The 16,163-nt window shown below is 43.4% G+C and overlaps 1 protein-coding gene across 2 annotated transcripts in view; it reads right to left on the bottom strand.

Annotated features, from left to right (window-relative positions):
- Positions 1-16,163, bottom strand: part of CA8 (carbonic anhydrase 8) — a 123,606-nt gene that overhangs the window by 48,991 nt on the left and 58,452 nt on the right. For both annotated transcript variants that reach the window (XM_047783872.1, XM_047783871.1), the window contains exons 5-8: positions 15,048-15,110; positions 12,587-12,635; positions 10,890-11,002; positions 1,073-1,241 (exon numbers count right to left, since the gene is read on the bottom strand). In XM_047783872.1, coding sequence (XP_047639828.1) covers positions 1,107-1,241; positions 10,890-11,002; positions 12,587-12,635; positions 15,048-15,110 — 360 coding nt within the window. In that variant the 3' untranslated portion in view covers positions 1,073-1,106. The remainder of the gene's footprint in view (positions 1-1,072; positions 1,242-10,889; positions 11,003-12,586; positions 12,636-15,047; positions 15,111-16,163) is intronic.

Here is a 16,163-nt window from a genome sequence, read left to right as displayed (position 1 = left end):
CACTTTAAAATGCCCACGTCAGCTGTCTGGCTCAGGAGACCGTGAGCTCCTTGAGGCCAGACGTTCCTTTTCCTCTGTGACTCCTCCTTCCTCTGCAGTACCTGCAGGGATGAGAGCTCCTATGTCCTTTGGTCCACTAACCAGCCAAAGCTCTGTCCTGCAGGACAGCACAGGGAACTGCCCAACACTCTGTGATAATCTGTGCAGGAAAAGAGTCTGCAAGAGAATGGATGCGTGTACGTGCATGACCAAATCACTTCATCGCACAGCAGAAATTATCACAAGCTTGGAAATCAACAATACTTAAACAAAACTTAAAAAAAAAAAAAAAAAAAAAAGGACAGATACAGCAGTGCGGCTTTGAAGCCCCTTCCTTCCTCCTCCTCAGTCCTCAGGAAGCAACAGCTGCAGTTTCAAGGAGGCGACAACATATACAGTACCAAAGAGGGACCCGACTGTTACTGTTTCCCTGCCTGGGGCACCTTCCCTTATGAAAGCTGGTATTAAAGCAAAACTTGGAATGAAAGGCCACTCTGCTGGGAAAACATAAGGATTGCAGATTTTTTTTTTTTTTCCAACCCGGCATGGACTTTTTACAAACCACCTGACTTATAATCCATGGGGCTTGAGAGTGTGCCCAAAATCAAAATGAAGTGTGGGGGCTCCCTTCGTGGCTCAGCGGTTAATGAACCCAACTTGGATCCATGAGGATGCAGGTTCGACCCCTGGCCTCACTGGGTGGGTTAAGGATCTGGCATTGCCGTGAGCTGTGGTGCAGGTTGCAGACTGGGCTCGGATCCCGCGTTGCTGTAGCTGTGGCAAAGGCTGGCAGCTACAGCTCCGATTTGACCCCTCGCCTGGGAACCTCCATATGTCTCGTGTGAAGCCTTCAAACAAGAATAAAATAAAATAAAATAAAATAAAATAAAATAAGATAAAATAAAATAAAATAAAATAAAATAAAATAATGAAGTGTGGTCCTCATATTGCTAAGTTATTAGGATCATCAGTGTGGCTTTGGTGTGACAAGCTTAGTCATGTGCCTCATTTTCCTTACTTAATCCACACATACCCGGATGGAGACACACCGGGTCCACTGTCGTTGGCTATTGAAATGCAGCTCTAATGACTCTGTCGCTGAGTGGCTGAGTGGGTCTAAAGTTGTCTCCCAAAATCCCATCACAGCCTTCCACAAGCTCTGCCCCCTTCACGTGTGTTCTCAGCCTTCGAAATTCTTCAATCTGAAAATGCAAGCAAACAAAATAAATTAGTCATTTATTAGTAAGGCATGAACAAGACTGGGGTTTCCCAAGTGACTTAAAATATGCACACGTAACAAGAATTTTTTTTTTCTTTTTAGGGCCACACCTATAGCATATGGAAATTCCCATGCTAGGGATCGAATCAGAGCTACAGCTGCCAGCCTATGCCACAGCCATAGCAATGCCAGACCCAAACCTCATCTGTGACCTATGCCACAGCTTGCGGCAACACCGGATCCTTAACCCACTGAGCAAGGCCATGGATCAAAACTACATCCTTATGGATACCAGTCAGGTTCCTAACCTGCTGAGCCACAACGGGAACTCCTATATTACAAGAATTTTAAAAGAGAAAATTAAAATTAAACTTCAAAAAGGGGAAAACGGACTTAATTCTTCCAGACCTAAGACATTAGACAAAATTCTGCAAGAGTTGGGATGACAACAGCAGCAAAGATGTGAAGGTCTCCAGACAACCCAAGCCATCAAAACCTGTCTGATGTGCTCAGGCAAAAATGACATACGGCTCCTCAAAAGGCTTTTATACCTGACTATAACATAACAAGGAAGAGTGAACAAATGAAGAACGGTTCTAAAATGCTTCCTAAGTAGAACTTTAATTAACAAATTCTGATGTTACTCTATGTTTACATGGATTAGATGTTCAGTTTATTAGATGGAGTTTTTTTCATCAAAAGACTTTGCTGGCACACGTACGAAGAACATCTCTGATTTTCCAGAAGTCCAAGCCCATTTCCCTCCCTTAGCAACACTGATTTTCTTCTCTTTTTTTACAGTCTTTTTGTCTTTTTAGGGCTGCACCTGTAGCATATGGAGGTTCCCAGGCTAGGGGTCCAATCAGAGCTGTAGCCGCCGGCCTACACTACAGCCACAGCAATGCGGGATCCGAGCCACGGCAGCAACCTACACCACAGCTCACTGCAACGCCAGATTCTTGACCCACTGAGCCAGGCCAGGGATCAAACGTGGGTCCTCATGGATGCTAGTTGGGTTTGCTAACCACTGAGCCACAACAGGATCTCCAGCACTGATTTTCAAGTTCATCTCCCTTTCTCACATGGCCTCCCCAGATCCCAGTTTCCCATCACAGACACAGGGGTTCCACAGTCCCGAGGGACGCTTCCCATGAGCCTCACTGCCGTTCCTCTGACTTGCCAGGTCTGTACCTCCTAAGAAGCCACAGCCTCCCTGCATGTCCCTCTGGAAAGTATTTAATCAAAGAGCAAACAGGAGATGTGCATTCGGCAGGCTCGTTCCCATCCAGCAGTTGATTTATCTGTTAAATCACAGTCTGTTATTTCATTTAAATGCCACATGAAATCACATGACACAGACAGTCTTCATTTCTTACACAAAAGGAGAAACTGAGGCCAGGTGGGTTAAGAAAGCTTCCAGAGTATCTAAGTCTGACAATTCCAAGTCCACCTGCTCTCATCCCATCCCACTTCAGAAATTCTAGTCAAATCAGTGGATTTGACTATCATATATCCCAGGCTGTTGAGCAAATGTGATGTGAACAGCATCAACCAAAAGTTCTCATCTGTAAATCAGAGGCTTCTCTCTACAAAGGTTCATACAGCACAGCCATAGACTTTGTCCAATCAGGAGATGAGAAAAACACAGAAGATTGACCAATTCAGAAGTTCTAATAAATGTCTAGAAACCCCTAGACTTTAGAGGCCTCATGGAACTCCTGAATGATGTGTAAACACTTATCTGTGCATTTCCCTAAGAAGAGGTTCCCTGACTCCAAATCTCATAAGATTCTAATTCAATCCACTCATATACATGTCAGGAAACAGAGCTGGGGGAAAATTAAATAGCTCATTAGAGTAGAACCCGGGTTAGAATCTGACCTCTAGCGTCTTGTTTTTCCATACCTTCAAAGATGGCTTGATTTCCCTAAACGAGCTAAGTCTGATCCAACTAGAATTTTCCTGTTTTGTTGTTTTGTTTTTAAATAACATCTATATGCTGTGATTATAAAGAAGCACCAGTCAGATAAACCATTAGCTGTTTGATCTACACAGCGGCTTTTCAAGGGGGCTTCTTAGGGTCTCAGAGTGGGGAAGAGGGGCTGCACCTATGGTTTGTTTGTTGCATCAGGAAAACATCTGGAGTCAAGGCTCCATGAGAATTCCCTGTGATTATCCGTGGGATGCATTTTTCTTGATTTTCCCTCAGACAGGACTGGAAGGAGGCTGCTTTGTTAGAGGAGTCTATGCTTTTTCAAAAACAAGACGATGAAGGTAAAGGCCGTAAGACTGCATCCAGAGGCTGATTCTTGTCCTAAGACCCAAACCACCAAACCACTCCACCTTTTTCAGCTCAGTTTCCACCTGTGTATAATGGAGATGAGGATGAGAGTCTTCTCAGAGCTGGTGTAAGAAGCAAATGAGATCATTCATGAAAATCACTCCGCTTCATGCCAAGTACTTGGGAGATGCTCAATAAATAATCATACAGGAGTTCCCGTCGTGGAGCAGTGGTTAACGAATCCGACTAGGAACCATGAGGTTACGGGTTCGATCCCTGGCCTTACTCAGTGGGTTAACGATCTGGCGTTGCCGTGAGCTGTGGTGTAGGTTGCAGACTCAGCCTGGATCCCGCGTTGCTGTGGCTCTGGCGTAGGCTGGTGGCGTACAGCTCCTATTAGACCCCTAGCCTGGGAACCTCCATATGCCGCGGCAGCGGCCCAAGAAATGGCAAAAAAGACAAAATAAATAAATAAATAAATAATCATACAACTTCTTTTGAACTCAAACCTTCAGCACTTTGAGATAATTATCCAGCTACAATTTTATATGCAAAAAGTAGACTGAAAATAATAAAACAGTTCACTGAGAAAACAAAAGGTCCCCTCTCCTCCTATTCCCATAACATGAAATCATATGTAAGAGCTGCAGTTTACAGCCAGGATCTATAAATCACAGACAGGGTCGCTGATCAGCACTGGGGACTAGAAACTTCACAGCCTCAACATAGTTCAAGAAACACTTCTACTTTTTTTTATTGACTTTGAAGCTTATTTTAAAGCTAGGTTAACTTTATATTTACGTATTCTGAACTGAAGATAAATCTTTCAAGCCCCAGGCCTCAGCCTAAAGCACATTCTGTGAAAACAACTGCTTCTCAAAGAGAAGATCTGAATCAACAGCCAGCCAGTCTCAAATCACTGCCTTCTTGGAGAGAACTATTTCACAAGAAATGTTTTTCTCTGATCAGAGCAATGCTTTGAAGACTTCAAACATCAACAGAGATCGAGGGAAAAACACATCTCTCAGAAATGCCAATTTTTCTGAAGTCACCCCCCCTGAACCCTTTAGTCACTTCAAATGGTTTCAAGCGTGCCCCTCGCTGGCCCACGCTGAAACGAGAGATGATGAGAAATGAACAGAATAATATTCCGGGATAAAAGTCCTCAGCCAAATTCAAATGTCAGGGCCATAGAGACTATCATTATCACAGACGGGAGGACGTATGGTTTCATCGACTTTTAATGCTACTCTACTTACACACGGTATTTGTTTTCAGCCAATTTAAAAGAGAGATGGGAGGACAGAGACCCCACTCTTCCGAGACAAATCCTCCTCTTGTGAAGGTAGCAGAACTAAGCAGCCACTGTTCCCCGAACCCGGACGGCGCTCCAGCTGCTCTAAGACGTTGATTCCAGCTCTCACTGATACAAGAACCAGACTGTCCAAAGTTCAGCATTCAAATGGCTTTCTTCATGACTGCCTTTAAAGGGCTAAGTTCCTGCTGAATAGCATTGAGAACTTTGTCTAGATAATCATGTTGCAACAGAAGAAAGGCTGGGGGAAAAATGTAATTGTAATGTATACATGTAAGGATAACCTGACCCCCTTGCTGTACAGTGGGAAAATAAAACTTATTGAATACAAAAATAAATAAATAAATAAAGGGCTAAGTTCCAGGGTCTGAGGTTCAGCACTCATTTTTTTTTAGCAGTTCCTGAGGTCCCATGCACATCCACTTATAGACTTATTTTGACTTGCATCTCATGTGTTCTCATGTTGAAAGAGCAAAATAACACATGAAAGTTTGGAGTCCTCATCTTCTTTTATCACCAGCCAATGATTGTACATGAATCAAAGGAATATAATTCCTCATGGTAGCAATGAAGGAAGAAGGCAAACTGCACTTAAAACAGTCTATACATGTGTATATATTAAGGGGATTGTATGTACATGCGTACATCTCTCCACTTTTCATGGACTGCAGCCTTGCTATTTTTGTTTCATTTTCTCCTATCGCATTATCTTTCTTTCTAACAGCATTGCTCTCTTCCTGACCTCCCATTCCTAAACCAAAGCCTCATTCTGTCAATGATCACCCCTTAATTAGATCTAATTTTTTTTTTTTTTTGGAGCAAGGTCTTAGAGAAAAGAACATTCTTTCCCCAAGAAGAATGATGTAAACTTTCCTCTTTCCCCAATTCCCAGCCCTGGTCTCTGTCGCTGTCTTCCCATCATTAGGATGGTTACAGGAGCCACAGAGAAGGAAACTAACTCCAGGACAAGAGACAATGGAGCCTGTGACCTCACGGCAAGTGCTTGATATCATGCAAGACACAGAAGAAATACACAAAAATCTTTTTACGAGACCCTTAAGAACAATGCATTTTCTTTCTTTCTTTCTTCCTTTTTTTTTTTTTTTTTTTTTCTGGCTGCACCTACAGCATGCAAAAGTTCCCAGGCCAGCATGCAAAAGTTCACGTGGCAGAGCAGTGATTCGAGCCACAGCTATGACAATGCCAGATCCTGAACCTGCTGAGCTACCAGGGAACTCCCAAAGAACACACTGTTAAGAAAGGAACAGGGAGTGTCTTCCAGGAGAGAGAGAAAAACCCTCGAGTTACACTGCCCAATATAGTAGCCACCAGCCAGCCCCGTGTGGCCACAGGCATTTTGAAATGAGGCTGGTCTGAACTGAGATGTATGGAAATACTGAATTAATTCACCACTGAAAGTCAGACTTCGTAGGAGAACAGAATGTGAGGAGTCTCACCCATGAACTTTTATATTGATTACATGTTAAAATGGTATTTTCGATTCACTGGGTTAAAATAGACTGCCGAAGAAATTCCACCTGCTTATTCTGCCTTTTCTACTGTGGCTACCAGACAGTTCCATCTCACAAAGAAGGCTCACATCATGTATCCATTAGACAGGGCTGGTCTAGTGCCGCCCATCCCACCAGCCTTAAGAAGGTCAGCATTCTGGTGTGAGAGTCCTCACCCCAATTGGACAGGGAGGTAAATGCAGGTGGATGGGCAACAGTGGTTCTCAAAGTGAGTTTCCTGGAACAAGGACCCAGACCCACGGAATCCGAGACTCTAGGGTGGGGCCCCGCAGTCCATGTGTTAACACGCCCTCCAGGAGAGGGTGCTGTGGCACACTCAAACTTGAGAAGCATGGAGACAGAAGAAAATGCACAACACATGCTACAAATCCCTTGGACTCATTTTCAGACATGACCGTGCTGGGGTCCTGCAGCATCGTGGTCTTCAGAGTTGACGGCCACTCAGAGCCCACGTGGAGCAGAAAGAAAGCCTGCTGTCCAGTCCTGGATGTGGTCAGGCCCCCTCAGCTGCCCAGGACCAGACGGGCTCCCAGCCCCACCGGCCACACACACGCCATGCCTGGAACTGGGCTGCCGGGGCAGGAAGAGTCCACTTTCCAGTCCAGAGGAAGTCCGGAATATGGGGAAGGATGCAGTGGAGGCCAGACTGGATGGAGACCAAACTAAAACTGGGTTTTCCAAGTTCTAACAGGCGTATATCCACACGGCGAAAACCAAGACAAACATCCATATTCCTTCGTTTCACTAGTGTTACTTGAAAGAGAATCAACAAAGATAGACACATCTAATTTGAGAAGTAGGTAAGTTAAGAACTAGAAACAGATGCGTAAGAGGAAACTGCAAAAAAAAAAAAAAAAGAGGGGAGAGGAAAAAAAAAGCAGGAAAAGGAGAGTAAAGCTTACCGATCAATCATTTCTCTGTGTGTGCATATATGCGTGTGTGTAAAAAAATGCTTTTTACTTCAGCTTCCTAATGCTTAGACCATTGTTTTATATTTCACCAATTTAATGGTTACAGCTCTCTTTGTAAAATGTTTTGAACAACACTCATCCAAATCCATCCCATGGTGTGTGGGCTTTTTCCCCTATAGCACATGCTGTGGTACCGAGAACAACATGAAAAAGTCAACCTATCAGGGGCTCCTCCTCCCAGACGCCAGAATTCCTAGCGTTTGGGGAGATGCAAATGCCCCACGAGACGCTTGGCTGTCAACACCAGGCTTCAGCCGAAGATTCCTCCTTGACCGGCGCTGCTGTGCATTTGGTAGGAAAGCATTATGATGGACACTTTCTCCTTAATTAAGCTGTAAGTGCAGACGTTATTATCCTGTGACAGATGATGCATTTCACGATACCAATTGTTTCCATAATAATACAGGGCAGCTTAATTACATATGTTGCCCCTAGAAGAGGATACTTTCTCCGTTTGCCATTTCTCACCATGATCAGTTTTGTAGCGACTCCACCTGCCACTTGCTCTTCCCTTATGTTCTGTATCAATCCTCTCTCTCTGCCTCTGTCTCTATGTTTCTGTATCAATCCTCTCTCTCTTTCTGCCTCTGTCTCTATGTTTCTCTGCTCCTTTAAAAGCGCAATAAAATAAGGCTCCTCACTTTTTCTTGGTTTTTGATTCTGGTAGTACATCCTCTGCTTTTGGTCCCTCTTGTTCTTACTGCCTTCTCTGGACCTATGTTTTGCTCTGCTTTCTCTGAAATTAGATGAGCAGCAACACTGAAACATTCCAGTCAGGACATAATGATTTATATCCTCCTAAAATTAAATTGTTTTCTAAATCACTCTAAGTTGCATTTTAATGTGTGTGTATGTGTGTCCATTTCATATTCCTGTCCTCTGGACCAATAGCACCTACATCTTTTTCCTTGAAAAGTAACAGCTAACTGGAAAGTCATCTGTTTTCAAGAGAAGTTGGGATTCCTCCTTCCAGTACACATTCCTCTGGCTCCCCTTGAGGAAGACATGGCTTACTTCCCAATCATTGAGGAGCATGACCGAGTGAGTCAGGGTTAGACTTTGTCACTGGCCTTACTTGGAGGGACAATGCAAAGCAACGTTCCCCTTGAAGCACACAGGATTGAAAGGCATGATGATTTGTCTCTTGATTTGAACATAACATACTGGTCAACTTGGAAGTAAAACCTCCTAGCTCACATTTACAGGCTATCCGCTAACATCCACAATAGAGTCCAACGTTAATACTCCCAATACTGTGCTAGCAAGGGGATCTTTAGTGGACTTCTAAGTGTAATTGAGAATTTTCTCTCCGGTGACTCAGCAAGGTTAATTCTAACTGACTTGCAATAAATATACATTTATTGTGGTTATAGAGAAAAATTTTTATTTCTCGCTAAAAGATCTGATCCGTTTTTAAAAATTACCCCTAAACAGCTGAAGAAAGGTGACTATAGGCCCTGTGTGCTGTGTCCACTTCGTCTGCCAGGGTGACACCTCTCCTTGTGGCCGATGCCAACCAACAGCTTTCAGTCCTTGCCTCCGTGTGTGCAGAATCTGGCACTCTTCACTCTGCTCCCTCCTTGAAGCCCACAACTCCCTTCGCTTCCAGACATCACACGGACCTCCTGACTCCTCCCCCTCCCCCTCTCCCCAAGCCACTCCCTGGGGACATCTCTTCCTACTCACACCTGTCCCCAGCTGCCCCGGCCCGGTTCTCTACATCACTTATCTCTTCCTGTAGGACCTGCTCTTCAGCTACCACCTGTATCTTAGACCCCTTTCTTGAATGTCTCTAAGGCATCTCAAACTCTCAACATTTATAACCATCAACTCACAGCCTTCTCCATAAAGCCTGTTCTTCCTTCTTTATTCCGTGTTATGATGAAGAGCAGCATCTTACATTCACCAGTGACCCAAGACAAAATCCCAGGGGCAATGTGTGGGTCCTCCCTCCCCGAGGTTCCCCTCTAGGTCATCAGTCACCAAATTCTACTGATTCTACTTCTTTGTTATTTCCAAAGCCATTACCTTCCTCTCATGCCTCTGCCACAATCTTAGCACATCTCTGCACCGTTTTGGTCACGCTTCTTTCTTTCTCACTACATTCCAGTGGCTCCTTGCTGTCACCCTCCCCAGCACAGCACCAAAGCCCTTTGCTGCAGGTCAGACCCGTGCCACCCTTCTCCAGCTTCGTCTCATGTCACTGCTGTTTACACTGGCAGTGGGCATCCCCAAAGGCACTGTGCTTTCTCTTGCCTCCTGCCTCTGCAGACATTTATCCCCTTGCTGGCAATGCCCACAAACGCCCATGCCACATCCCTTTGCCTGGTTGGGAAAGGTCCACCAGATGGCTGAATCTCATCCAGGTGCCTTTCCTATGTGATCCCAGGCTGCGCATGCCATACCAAGGCACTGTCCTCATGAAATTATTGGGTTTTAAATGTGAACCTATTGCCTTCCCCCCCGCATGGTGAATTCTAGGAGGTCAGGGCTACGTCTTATTTGTTCTCCACCATCAATGCCTACTATGGAATCTTATACATACTAAATGTCAAGTAATCACCAAATGAATCAATGCATGAAATAATAAATTACCAGCTCAGTCTCAAAGGAGTGATTTCACATGTTAACATTAGCCCACGTCAAGGATTAAAAAAAAAAAAAAATAGGACTACGACATAGATTGTTATTATATCCAGTAAATACTGTGTATTAACAGAGTCAATGACACTTAAAGGCCAGGAAATGTATCTCCAGCATCATAAAACATATTGTACATTAAAACTCAGTGCCTTGGGAATCTAAGATTGTGCACCACCTGCAGACTCACAGACATAGAGAATAGACTTGTGGGACTTTTTTTTTTGGAGTGGGGAGGGCACAAGAGGGTTGGATTGGAAGTTTGGAACTAGCAGATACAAACTGTTACATATAGAAGGATAAACAAGGTCCTACTGCATAGCACAGGGAACTATATTCAATATCTAGTAATAAACCATAAGGGAAAAGAAAAAAAAAAATCCCCCTTGAGTTCTTTCACACCCCTTCCTGCTGGCTACAGGCCCACATGTAAGGCAAATCCAGAACTTTCCAGGGCATTCCAGAAATTCTCCCTCACCCTCTGCATACAGAACCTTCCTATGTAAACCAAGGAAGAACTATTACAAAGCTTGAGTGTGGCTTGCAGAAATAACTGGCATTCTCACTTTACCTCCAATTCTCCTCTCCAATGCCTGGGAAAATCCATATAAAGGAAAAACTAGATGAATCAGAAGTCTGACTATTTCAGTGACTTCTATTTACTCTATAAAAACTGACTTCTAACACCACAGATTGGGTATTATTGGCTATTTACTGGGTTTTGTTCATCCTTGACCTTTCAAATTGCTTTCACTGGTTCAAGGCACTGGACTTTCATCTGAAAAGGTGTGACTGCTCTAACTGACCCAAAGGGAGCCTGAGCATAAGAAGATGCTGCCCCTTCCCAGAAATGACATTTTGACCTTCCTCTGGAAGAACACACTGCACTCACCTGTAGCTGGGATATCGTCAAAGGGTATCGGAATAATATCCAGGTCACACCTTCACTGCAAGGCGGGATAGTGAGGGAGCCTTCATAAACCCAGTAATCCCGCAGCAGAGGATCTGTGCAAACCAACCACAGGGGATGTCATGGGAAGGCAAGGTAATTGAGAAAAATTTTGAAGATTCCAACAATTCTCAAAATTACAAACTGTCCAAATAACAGGCTGATGCAATTTTTAAACTAGAGCCTCGCATATGTATTTTTAAACTGATCATACGGAGAAAATAATCAGTAGAAAACATGGTTAATGCTCTATTATTTACAGTGATTTCTATCAATGAATTATATACATGTTTAACTATGACTATACAAACGGAATATACATAAACTTGATATACTATGTGATATATATACACATTTGATGTATATTTTATATATCAAGTTTGCTCACTTGAGGAGAAGTATATCCACAGTTTTGGGGGTTTTTTTAACCTTATTGGAGGATTTACCTGACTGATTGTACCTAATATTTACTGAATGTTTACTACATGTGAAATGCTCTTCTAAACATTTTACATTAATTAGTGAGATCGGTCCTTTTATTAGCCCCATTTCTCTGATGGGGAAACTGACTCACAGAGGGTTATGTTATATGCCCAAGACCACTGGGCTAACCAAAGCAGTCTGGTTTCAGAGTCTGTGTATTTAAATGATCTTTGAAAAAGTTGAGTTAAAATAAATATCCCTGTAAAATGCAACAAGAACAACAACTCAATAATCTGTAACTTCTGGAATTTAAAGTGAGAGTTTGTGTAAATTCTTCCTGGGTGTGATAATTAAAGCCTTTGGGTCTTTTAAGAATGCTAAATCCTATGTCTAATTTTTTAAATAAAAACAAGAGACAAAAAAAAAAGAATCTACGTGTAAAACCATTCTGGTCTAACTACCTCTATATTCTTCCTCAACAGCGAAACATTAAAATCATATTATAATAGAATAAAAGAAATCACTCTTATGAAACCTTTTAGCTCTCCGTGAGAGGAATTTGTGATTAAACATGATGGGCAAATAGTCAACATATGGCAAAAACTGGTTCATTGTAGAGCAATTAAATGTAAAAAGGAGAAGATATAATGCATTTGGTTTCGTTTGGAACGCTAACAGTTTTCACATAATTTAAGCAGAGAAGTGTGAAGATCATAATTTTATCCAAAACAACCTCTATCTAAAAATTATACTCTGAGTATTTTGTACATACCTCTTACCTGTTCGGACATACCTAAATATTTAGAATAAGAGCTAAAGAGCATGACTGCAAAGAGGTTATCTTTTAAAATTAGATATAAAGTTTACTTCATGCCAGAGATTAATAAGAACTTCGCTGGCCAATCTTAGATGCACATCAAGGTTAAGTTATTATACTCGTGCTTTACACAGAGGTCATCACTTGCACAAATGAAAGTACAAAGGAAACACTTTTGAAAATACAAACACAACACAATGGAGCTAGTGGCAAAGTATTTATTATCTCAAAAGGTTTACTGCCAGGTTTAGAGCAATCTGAAATTGGTGCCAGATACAGAGAATATCAATAGTAGAGACACTTTATTAGCTAATAAGATATAGCTGTATATATCCTGAGGGTAACAAAGCAGTCATCTTCACAGTTCAAATTCATCTTACGCAGCCAGATGAACGCTTACCTGGTAATAAAGTGTTAGGATTAAAGCAGGGTATTGTTTTGGACTTCCCCTGAAAAAGAAAACAATGTGCCCCCACGTTAACATAAAATCTCTAAGTTTTAGAACAAAAAAAAAGTCATTAGCACTAAAAATCCAGGCTGCAGTCTTTCCTGACTGGCACCAGCAGACCCCATAGATTTGAGAATGTGTCCATGTGTCGTCTCACTGGAGCATCAGGGGCCGCTGGTTCCAGTAAGATACTCCTGCTCTCAGTCTGTAGCACTGTCTTTATGACCACCTCTCAATTTTCCCTAGAATCCCCAGTGTGAAACTTCAAACTGTCCAGTGTCCATCTGTCCCAAGTCAGCTACCTTTCCTGCTCCTGGCACCTCCAGACCAGAGACGCGGGCCCTCGTTCAGGAAGTCTTTTGAGATGACTTTCCTCCTGGTTCTGTGATCTCTGTTCCCAACCTGCTTGTATGACAAGCTGCCTCCGAGTTCTCATTGTGCCCCATTTGGATGTGGTAACTCAGCTCTAAGATCCATCCTAGATGCTCTCCTGCTCCAGGGAAGAACTGCCAGTCAAATGAAAAGGTCGAATTTCCATACACATTTATCAGAACGAGATTTAAATTTCAAAAAATATTTGTGCCATCATTCACCAATTCACCTTTCTGATCACTAATTTTTCTTTCTTTCTTTTTAGGGCACCACCTGCAGCATATGGAAGTTCCCAGGCTAGGGGCTGAATCAGCCACAGCCACAGCCACAGCCACTCTAGATCCAAGCTGCATTTGTGACAGCTTGCAGCAATGCCAGATCTTTAACCCATGAGAGGGGCCAGGGATCGAACCTGCATCCTCGTGGATACTAGTTGGGTTCTTAACCTGTTGAGCTACAATGGGAACTCCTACTGATCACTATTTTAAACAGTCCCATTTAAAGAGTCAGGCCTGACAGGCAGCCAGATGCCTCTTATGACTCTATTAACGCAGACATAATGGGAGGGTTAATGCCCAACCTCTTAGTCTCTTCCAACTCCTAGGCACTGCTGGACACATTTAAGAACCCAGTTTACCCGCCTCCCTCATCCTCCCATATTCCATAAAGACACCTGTCCCATTAGCTGAAGCAATAAGGGAAAATTTCTCCACCCATTTCTATTAGACAAATGTCAACAAAGATTTGTCCCCTTTTGACCAGTCTTCGCTCAGTCTGTGCTTTCCCTGGGGAGCCAGATCCACTCGGAGCCCGCTCAGGACATCTTCTGTAGAGAGGCTTGCTTGGTTCTAGAGAGTGAGCTTGAGCCAGAGAGTGGAGAGCTGGTAGGACGTGGTTCCCCAACGGATGTTAGGACAGGCCTGGGCTCTTTGTGTTCCTGTGCTGGATTCTCCAGCAGCCTCACAGTGAGCTTCCCCCGCAAGGCCACTCAGATGCTGCTGGCTCAGGATGAGCAGGCCTGGTGCTGGGCACTGCACTGTGTACATAGCACCAGCAGTGGTTCCCCAGCAATGCTACGCCCAGTCACCATGGGGTCAAATCAATCTAGGGCACCTTCCCTGGGACATATTATCTTATGGTTTATGTGTACCTGTCTTTCTTTCTACATAAAAAAATTTGAAGGGCAGTCACCCCGATTTTTGTTTCATTTACACTTCTTTCCTTTAACCAATGGGCAGAAAGGGTTAACTCAGCAGGCCTGGGCTCAAACCTTGCACAACCACCCAAAGAAGGCCTGTCTTGAAGCCTGGCCCCAGGCTGACTCCTGTGAGGTAATCTCTGAGCCCTTGGGCTATGCTGCCTAATTAGGGTGGTTCTGCAGGCCTGAGGCCTTGGGCCAGACTGTACCACTTGGACCAGAGAAATTCGTCCCCACGATGTGATTTATGGTGAAAGCCTGGTTTTGTTGAGGATGAGGCTGGAGGGCTAGAGACAGAGTAGCCAAGGTTGGTCACTCAGGCACTACCTGCTGGCAGCTGGCATGACTGACCCATAGTAAAATCCATGGACACCGAGGAAGAATCAGCTGGGTCCCCACGCAACTCACAGGGAACAGGGCCTGGAAGCTTGTGCCCAGTTTCTCTGGAAGTGTGCCCCCCTCCACCTTTCCACTGTGCTGAGGTGTGTGTGTGTGTGTGTGTTTTTTTTTTATGGCTGCCTCTGTGGCACATGGAAGTTCCCAGGCCAGGGACTGAACCTGAGCTGCAGCTACAGAAACACCAGATACTTTAATCCACTGTGCCAGGATGGGGATCGAACCCGTGCCTATACAGCAACCTGCACCACTGCAGTTGGATTCTTAACCCACGGTGCTCCAGTGGGAACTCTTACTATGCTGACTTTTGATCTGTATCCATAAGCAGAAGATTAATGGCTGGTCTGTGAGTCCTTTTACAGAATCTTCCAGCCTGAGGACAGACTAGAAACCTTGGAAACCTCTTACACAACCAGCATTTTTACTTTCTTTTAAATAATGACTTACCTTATATTGAATATCTTGGAGGATTTCAGTCACAGCCTTCAGGCCTACGTGTTCTTTTCCTATCTGAAAGGTATAAAGCATAAATCATAGCCATAAAGCTTTTAAATATGTAGCTCTTGCTTAAAATAACCAACAGAAGTGAAGTTCAAGTTCACCTGAATGTCCTCTTGCCAGGTCAACATCTATTAGAGACCATCTAAAGTTGTAACCGAAGTCAGCACAAGGAAGTACTAGCTATGTTCCTGGACATTTCCAAGAATCCATTCTAAATTCACCTGGCCAGGCAGAGATTTCAAGCACTGTGCTATATACATATCAACTCATATAATACTGCCATATAAACATTTTGAGGCTATTTCTGAATTAAATTTACTGACCACATGCCCAAAGCCTTCCATTTCTGCCTTTGGTATTTCTAGGTCATCGCCATAAAGATGATCTGGAAATACCACACTGAAAAAATTTAACTCAGAAAAATGAGCATGTGATTTCATAGTTAAAGTCATCAAACTCAGGACCCTCCCCATCCCCTTTTTTTTTTTTTTTCTGCTTTTTAGGGCCACACCCATAGCATACAGAGGTACCCAAGCTAGGGTTCGAATCAGAGCTACAGCTGCCAGTCTATGCCACAGCCACAGCAACAGGGGATCTGAGCCATTCTGGGGGCCTACACCACAGTTCAAGGCAACGCCGGATCCTTAACCCATTGGGCAAGGTCAGGGATCGAACCCATGTCCTCATGGGTACTAGTCGGGTTCATTAACCACTGAGCCACAACAGGAACTCCACCCAGGACATGTTCTTGATTACCACTGGACATAGTTCTATAACCAGCTTTTTATTCTTAAATAAATAAAGAATATGCCATTTGTAACTTTCCCTATTTTAAAGCATTATCTATCATTACATATTTTTAGTGTATAAAACGTTCCAAGGAATTCGAGACTTTAAAAAGAATATTGACTCTAATTTTAAAAATTCTAAGTACAATCAGAGTTCCACCTTGCAGCCAAGTTTCAGCAATTAGGCCGTGATCATGGCAGGCAGAGCAGTCACAGCAGAGACAATTTATAACCTCAGATGAACCATCACTGTATTTTTTTTCTCTCCCACATA

This window comes from Phacochoerus africanus, chromosome 6 (assembly GCF_016906955.1).
Source record: "Phacochoerus africanus isolate WHEZ1 chromosome 6, ROS_Pafr_v1, whole genome shotgun sequence".
Lineage (NCBI taxonomy): Eukaryota > Metazoa > Chordata > Mammalia > Artiodactyla > Suidae > Phacochoerus > Phacochoerus africanus.
Note: the sequence above shows the minus strand (reverse complement) of the source record. Positions and strands in the feature narration are given on the sequence as shown.